The sequence below is a fragment of the Limulus polyphemus genome, unplaced genomic scaffold (genome assembly GCF_000517525.1).
Source record: "Limulus polyphemus unplaced genomic scaffold, Limulus_polyphemus-2.1.2 Scaffold1, whole genome shotgun sequence".
NCBI lineage: Eukaryota > Metazoa > Arthropoda > Merostomata > Xiphosura > Limulidae > Limulus > Limulus polyphemus.
This window is the reverse complement of record NW_013665611.1, coordinates 564,931-573,715: the sequence shown is the minus strand read 5'-3', so window position 1 is coordinate 573,715 and position 8,785 is coordinate 564,931. Positions and strand designations below refer to the sequence as shown.

The 8,785-nt window shown below is 34.9% G+C and overlaps 1 protein-coding gene across 1 annotated transcript in view; it reads right to left on the bottom strand.

Annotated features, from left to right (window-relative positions):
• Window positions 1-1,133: 1,133 nt before the first annotated feature.
• Window positions 1,134-8,785, bottom strand: part of LOC106459331 (bone morphogenetic protein 2-like) — a 63,139-nt gene continuing 55,487 nt past the window's right edge. Inside the window, exon 5 of the mRNA XM_022392907.1 lies at window positions 1,134-2,291. Coding sequence (XP_022248615.1) covers window positions 1,762-2,291 — 530 coding nt within the window. The 3' untranslated portion in view covers window positions 1,134-1,761. The remainder of the gene's footprint in view (window positions 2,292-8,785) is intronic.

Below are 8,785 nucleotides of genomic sequence, written 5' to 3'. Positions count from 1 at the left end.
CGGTGACAGTTCTGTCCAAAAATAATTCACGCGCGATATCCGCCAGAAGAGACGGAGAAACGTTCACACGCTGGAAACGTTGATCACTGGAGAGTTCGTGAGGCACCCAAACACCTTCTTTATGGAGTTTCCCATATTCCTTAGATGTTTACGTATTGCTTCATGAGAGACATGCAATTTCAGGGCCATTTCACGAGTGTGATGCCTTAGGTTAGACTCAACAAGCGTCTTCAGAGCACCGATATCAATTCCAAGATGTCGGCCCCTGCTATCGCAGTTTTTAAGGCTAAAGTTACCTGAACGAAATTTAATGAACTATCGTTGACGCTTACGAACGTTCAAAACATTTCCATAAACTTCTTTGATATTCTTTGTGGTTAGAAAGGCGTTGTTTCCATTCTTGTATTCAAACAACAGTACATGTCGAATATGTGTCTCGTCGTGTGCCATCAGTATAAAGGATTAGATTATACTAAACTTTACACATTATATAGGCTACCCTAACGTGACGTTTAGGCGGTTCATTTAATTATTACACGTAATGTATGTTTTATGGGGGTAGTTAATGAAAGTGTTCCTAAACGTGGCATTACTTTCTGGAAGACCTAGTATATAATAAATATAAAAATGCTTAATATGTTTGTTCTGTCAAGATAATTACCATAGAGCTCAATCTTTGATTTTGACCATATATATGTAAACGAGGCTCACTGAACATTGAGAGGACTACAGTGTTTTTTCAAGTTTGAACTTTTTGCAACATTTAAATTATTCTAAATTTGAGAAACTAATATGGTAATTATTAGTTGGCCATGACCGCCAATCACTTTCGTTATTTAAAGTTTCGTTTAAATTGTTTGTATGCTTCAAACAAACGTATTCGTATCACACTTTATAAGATAAATTTTTGTATCGAAATATTAAAGAAAGAAATATGTGTGTGTTTTCATATAGCAAAACCACATCGGGCTATCTGCTGTATCCACCGAGGAGAATCGAACCCCTGATTTTAACATTGTAAATCAGGAAGACTTACTACTGTCCCAGCGGAGGACAGGAAGAAATAACAAAGTACACAAGAAAGTATTTTGACACAACTCAACAGATACATTTATTACAGTATTTTTTTCACTGATATAATCTTTATTTTGTAGGTTTACGTATCCATAATGTTTTTTTTAAATCTTACTTTATAACAAGAAGCGTTGTCTTAATCGGTTTAAGATAACGATAATAAATTAAAGAATATATTTTAACAATAACGTAAGATTAAATTGTTAGAGTAGGGTATGTTATATTAGGACGCGATAACGCCATGATTTACAAATAATCATTACTTTTAGATACGAATATTGAGTTCGGTGTCAGGATGTATAGAAACATTACAGGGATTATGATACCATTTTGTTAAAACAATATTTTGAAACAAATAATCAACCAAACAATTGGCAAGAGAAAACCCCAAACCCAATGCTAACAAATACTCAGTTTTTTTAGACTGAAACCACTGTTTGTTACACAAAGGACATCTCAGTCAGAAGCTCCACTGAATGCTATCGGTACGATCCCTTTATCTCGCCAAATCGATAAAGCACCATATTAAAGGCGAGCAAATGCAGGCCGCTGTTTTAGTCCGTTCTATCAGCCACCAGGTGGAGTTCTTGGCGAACAAACATATGTCACTGGAAGTATACGTAATTTGGCAAGCTGCCTAGATTAGCGGTCTAACAAGAACTGTGGCAAAAAAGATAATATATGCCATCACTGACAGCCACAGCTCTCGGCCACCATGTTATCGTATTGCTTAAGAATTACATTTTGATGTTCGTCAAAGTATAGCACACTGACTGGGCGTAATTTGTTTGGAACGCAGCAAGGATCTCCGACCCCAGGGGTGAGCACCTGGACAATGCTCTGGACAGTAGCATGGTTGGTTGGGTATTGATTTTGACCAAGAGGAAAAGAACATTCTCCTCTGCAGTAATAGGCATGGTATCCTTTAGGAGATATTATCCATCTAGACCATCCAATCTTCTCAAAATCGACGTACATTTCGTTACGTGTACAATCGTTGGATAAAGACGACGAAGATGCTTCAGGTGCTTCTGCTTGTGTAATCAATTCGTCTTCTTCTCTTTCCACGTTCTCGTCATCGACAGACCTCTCAGCTCTTGCCAGGCTCGAGCTCATATCGTCCTCTTCTCCATCTTCTATATTCAGATTCCAATTTTCTCTGTTGGAGATTCCAAGTTGTACTCGAGCCAGTTCAGGATATCCATAGCTACGGAAATCTTAAAGAGAAAAGTTTTATCTTATCAATAAAGTCAGAAACTAGTTTCAAATTTCTTCGTGAAGCTTCAAGCCAGTTATACCAAAATGTGCTCAAAAAAGTGCCTTACCAATCCCTCGATAAACGAAGTAATTTTGCTACCTTTTATTTAAATAGTTCATATGTTCCTCTAATTGTGACTGATATGCTGTACGTTTGGATGCTTAACGCATTTACTTGAACTTGATATTTTCTGACCTCTTAGATATACAAACTACAAATGCTTGAGTGAAAAAAAAAGAAAAAAAGTAGCATCAACATAACTTCCACCACAGCCAGTTTTCCCATTTAAACTTATAAAACTCTATTGGACGACACATTCCATCATTAACGCAGCTGAGCGAACGTGAGAGAATATTTCTTAGTTGGTCATGTTATGCGTTTTTGTTACTTAACCTAAGCTACTGAATTTCCACATTACATCTTTACCCATAAAGATAAAGAAAATTAAAATAAAAAGTGGTAACCATAGCTCAAAAGAAGGTTAGCCTTACACTTTCTTTCGAAAGAAAAAAAAAAAAGAGTATAAAATTATGTGAATGTAAAAACAAAAAACAACCTCATGAAAATCACCGTCGTCGTGCCATTTTTAAGACACAGAATTATCTCTTAAGAAGGCCCGTCCCACCAAACATGCTCGTCCTTTCAGCATTGGGGGCGTTATAATGTGACGGTCAATCCCACTATTCGTTGGTAAAAGAGTAGCCCAAGAGTTGGCGGCGAGTGGTGATGAGTAGCTGCCTTCCCTCTAATCTTACACTGCTAAATTAGGGACGGCTAGCGCAGATAGCCCTCGTGTAGCTTTGCGCGAAATTCATAATAAACCAAACTTAAGGAGGCTTATATGACTCCAACAGCACCACGATTCTTCTGTAAAGACACAGCGCCGTCTTTTAAGCTCGCATGAGCAAATTATTATAAATTTAAAACAAATGTAGTTAATCATCATCTCATAAGTAAAGTACATAACAAAAAAGTATTTGCTCAAGATATGAGAAATGGTAAGACTTCTCCGAACATTAAACACGTTGGACTTTCCGTTTGAATAAATTACAAAACATAAACATTTGCATTTGTATTTATGGCTATTTGTCGCCGTCCTTAATTTTGAGCTACTAACTAAAGGAAAAAGAATCAGTCAAGCAACATCCTACAACTCACCAGCCTTGTGAAGGGATTGATTGTCACTCTTATAACGCCCGCAGCTTAAAGTGCGGCGGAACATTTTGCGGTATATCACGGATTCAAATTCGATTCTCCGGCTCCGAAATACAGAGCTACACCACAGGGTTTTTTGTTTGTTTGTCTGTTATTAAACACAAAGTTGCACAATGGACTATTTGTGCTGTGCCCACCTAGGGTACTGAAACCCGGTTTTTAGCATTATAAGCCTTCAGACTTACCACTGGGGGTGGGTGGGAGATTCTACCACATGGCCAACCCGTGTCTTGAAACGTAAACATACAAATACAAAGACCAGACATTTGAACTGTATTACGATGTAATAGAAGTAATAATCTCATGTGTAATAAATATTATTCTTAACTCACGCATGTATTTCATGCAAAGCTATTGATCATAGGAACACTCTAGCAACAACTGTTTTTTCTTTTGCTCAACACGTTATTTTCACATCCAAACCACGCCCTCTATAATAGGTATCTACAACTATTGCAGTAGCATAAAGCTGTATGTTTCATTTTATTTTACTTTGTTAGCTAGCTAGAGTCTTCGTGTAGACGAGATATTTAAATAACAAAAATTGTCTTCACTAACTGGACCTGAGAAACAGCTTGACTCTTTCCACTTGAAGTTTAAATTAAAGAAATAACCTTGCTCAGAAGTCCTATAAAATTCTTTTTTTTTATAAGAATCTTTCGTAACTTCAGATCTCCCTCGGGTGATATGAATAAAACATTTCTCGGTGTTTCCAATTGAAGACTATTACTGCCAAATTTTATAGCAGATGTACATGTGATGTTTCCAGCACGCGACCTCTATAATCAGCGGGATTGGTTTGCTGCCTTCCGAATGCGTAGTAGTTTAGTTTGTAATTTCTGTAGGGCGTGGCAAAGTAACACCGCTGAAGTCATCAAACTGCTCCTCTGCTGGCTTTACTTTACAAGTCAGATGAATGAATTTCTTAAACACGTGTTGAATCCACATTCTTGAGATTACAGAATCTGAACTCATGTTATTAAACAAACAAACAAAAAAGTAGGTAGAAGTAATCTGGGTTGTGTTAAAGTGTTTACAAAATAACAAAATACTATAATGATAAAAATAACGATTTCTGAAAATATCTTGATTAACTTTTTTTTAAGTGTGCTTGTTTGTACATTTAAGACATTTTGACAAACAGATATTGATATTTGATTTAGCAATTTAAAAAAACTTTTGAATATGGAGAAAAAAGCTTAAATTATCAGTAAACAACTTAAGTTAATGTAGAATCTCTTATGCAAGATTTGTAGTTTAGAAAATAACTACTTGGTGGAATTTTAGAACAGCAGAATACAAACCCAAAGTATTAAACTTATACTGTTGCCCTGCAGTATGTATACATCCATGAATATAATGTAGTCAATTTAACGCAAAAAGTATATGTGAAAAAGAAGATAGGAAAAAAAGCGATTATAAGACAACTTTCGAACACAGTTATGGGTTTTTCTTAATAATGTAACATTCCTTAAGAAGTCAGATTCACCTTGAAACAATCACGAAAGTTAACTAGACAGACATTCAGACTTTGCTTACGAATTTAAAGTTTTAATGATTTTAAAATACTACATATTCTTTATCATATGCTAATTTGACAATTGTAACTTATCGTATTGACATGCATGACGTCGTATATAATTCTAAATGTTTCAAATGATTTACTTTTTACATAAATTACTAACAATATTCATGTATACATATCACATATAAACATACATCTCACGAAAAAATAGAGAATTAGAGATGGTGATCATTATTTTAAGTTACAACCACTGAGTAATTTTTCGACGTCATTATTAAAAGTAAATTAGTAGTTGAGTTTCTTTCTGATAAAATATCGAAATGGGTTATGAATATAAACTGGTTAACACACAGCAAAATTTTGGACCACCAGATTATACGACATTTAAATGACGATGATAAAGTGATTTTGTACCATATTATTACCTATCAAATTGTAGCTGAGTTTAGTCAGTTAGCAAAATTGCAAAACTGAATCACACAACGCAAGGGAGTAGATAAGAAACGCTACTTCCTTGATCACGTGGCTCTAGTTCAATTACTGCATATTACGAATTAAAAGTGAAATTACATGTCTTTCGCTGAGATTGGTTTTCAGAAAATTCAGTGACAGATTAGCGTTAATTACCGGCAAACGTTTTTATTCACTGACAGCGGGAGCTACGAGACAGTAAGAACAACATTAATGATAAGTTTTAGACAGTTTATTGTTAATACACATTTAACGCCTTTCAAACTTGTCAGAGACATGGACGATGTCAATATCGTGAGCAGATTATATTACTTTATCAATATAACCATTTGTTGTATCATCTACTATTTGGTGAGTAATTCTATTTTCCTTTATTTATAAGTGCATGTTAATGTACTGTATTTGTTATTCATTCTCACATTTTACTTAATCAGCACAATCTTGCTCCAACAGTAATCGTGCATTAATTCATAACAGCTAGGTTATTACTTATGGCTCTGTCGAAAGTTTCTGAATGCTGAAAACTATTGTAGAATTGTAAACAAAAAGGCCTAATGTTTTATAAGAAAAATAAAAGTATTCAATGTGAAAATGAAGTAGCTAAAAACGATTACAATATAACATAATGAAAATGTATGTGTTTTACTACTAAGTCAGCCCGTAATTGATACTGAAGTACAAATTTAGCAAAAGAAGAGCATTGCGCAAATGAAAATATGGAAATTAATGAGTATAAGTATATATAAACATTCCAACTTGTAACAGCCATGGCGGTTAACTTATGTTCGAAATGAAATAATCACACTTTCATCTATAACAATAAAAGGGGTGTCCGTGGGTGTCTTTGTGTGTGACCGCCATAACTCCAAGAGGAAAAACCTAGAAACCTGAAATTTTGCACACATACTAAGTGGACCATGTGGGTGTGCACCTGGGTATTATTACTTATTCGTGTACATGCGCATCTTTTTTTGAAGCAAGCTAGCGAAAAACAACATGGGAAAGAATATGTGACTGCTATAGCTCGAAGAGCTAAGAACCTAGAAACCTGAAAGTTTGCACCCATACTAAGTGGACCCTAAGGGTGGGCACCTGGGTAGTTATCTACATATGTTCGCGTGCGCATCTTTTTATGCGAAAAACTATATAGAAAAGAAGTGGTTCCTTATATTACAAATAGAAATCACACGTGCGTGCCTGTGTATGTGTGACCGCTATAGTTCCAAAAGGAAAGAACCTATAAACCTGAAATTGTGCACACATACTAAGTAGACCCTGAGGGTCTGTACCTGGGTATTATTACTTATCTTATCCACGTGCGTGTGCATCTTTTTGATGAGGCAAACTAGCGAAAACCACATAGAAAAGAAGTGGTTCCTTATATTACAAAATATTAAGTTGACCCTGATTGTGTGCACCTGAGTATTATATTACTTATTTTATCCACATGCGTGCGCGCATCTTTTTAATGAGGCAAGCTAGTGGAAAACCACATAGAAATTTTTTTTTCGTTTCTAGGAAATAAAAATGTTTAAAATATTTTTGACTGTTCTTCTATGCTAAAATAGGTTCAGAATTTACACACTGACATAGTCATCTAGAATATATCAACCTAATAACCCGAGCGAAGCCAGGTACTTTCGCTAGTTTGTAAAAAATACAGAACTGGCTGTCTTACTTTTGGATATAAGCTACAAGTGTAGTTGTTTGTTTTGTTAATCCAGTGATCGTATGTATTGATGTTGTTATTTGAGATTATTCAAAATTTGGTAGAATTGGACTTGGAAGTAAGCAATTTGTGATAATGTATTGGCACCTTTTGATTCCAGTGCTTTTTACTTGCTTATTCGAGATTGAAGATTACTATAAAAAAATCTATCCAAATTTGGATAAAAAACAACTCAATCTGCGGAATACTTTTTTAAGAAATATTAAATTCAAACACCGAGCTGACAGTTACAATATGCATAAGTATCATTAGGCAGCTAAGATTGCGAGAAATATTCAAAATACGTATTTGAGGAATAACAATTTCCTTAGTGTGTTACCAAGTCTAATAATAGTAACGTTATAATACAATTCCCCGGATGATTATTATTTGATTTATGTTTTGCTAACATTTTTATTGAAATTATCAACTAACTGGATTAATGTTAAAAAAAACAGCTTCCCGAAAATAAATATTCATTTAGCGAGATTGTTATACTATGTAGAGCGAAAGGTCAAAACATTTATAAAAATAAAAACCTTCATAGTTTTCCATGAGCATTTAGAAAAACATTATGCTTTTAAACCACATTCCAAGCCAATCAGAAGCAAAGTTCTCATTTGCAAAGTCGAGGTCGTGGTTACGAAAGACAATATCCGACCTAAGAAGCCATTGCGATGACGCTGGGCATGTTTTCTAATATCATTAACAATATTATAAACAAGGATTTGAAGTTGATGAAAGCTCACAGGATTTTGGCCACACCTCGAAATTATCAAAGAAAGTGGAATCGTGGCATTTTCATTCGATCACATACGCGATTTGTCTGCCAATAGATTTTTGTACCTTTCGTCTGCTTAAGCATGGTCTTAGAAAACAACGTTCACATAGAGTGGGCTGTCTGCCTAAAGTCCATCAAGACACATAGGTCTAGGATTTGCTGCAATGGAATTTGTAGTGTCGGAAAACAGTGCGTAATCATGATCTCACGAATGAGCACGATATACGATGAAGAAAGTAGTTCCAAGAATTTCAAGAGCAACGGAAAACATGTAACTTATAAAGTGCGATGAACCTTCTGTAACATCTAAGGAACCAATACTCTTCGAACAATTTGACAATAACTACGTGTTTTTAACACCCGGTTTTTATAATATGCACAAGATATAGATACACGTCAACTTTAAGGTTTCTCTCTATCTAACAATACAACTATTATGCCAATGTAATCTTGATAATGGGTAAGGTGAAAAAAGCATTAAAATCTGAATTCTATAACGACATTTTTATTAGGATGTGTTGTGTTATTTCTCCCATTATTCTTTACTGTGTACGGTTTAACCAATAGATGATGTGGCCTGATGTACATTTAGGTAACCTACACAATACTGACTTGAATGTCTTACTAAATCTATGGTTTTTAAATCGTTCTCCAGTTAAAGGTACGGACAAGTAATCTAGCTCAGAAATAAACTAATAGTATAGTATACACTGAGTGGTCACAAGTAAATAGACACCTAATGTTTCGTCATTT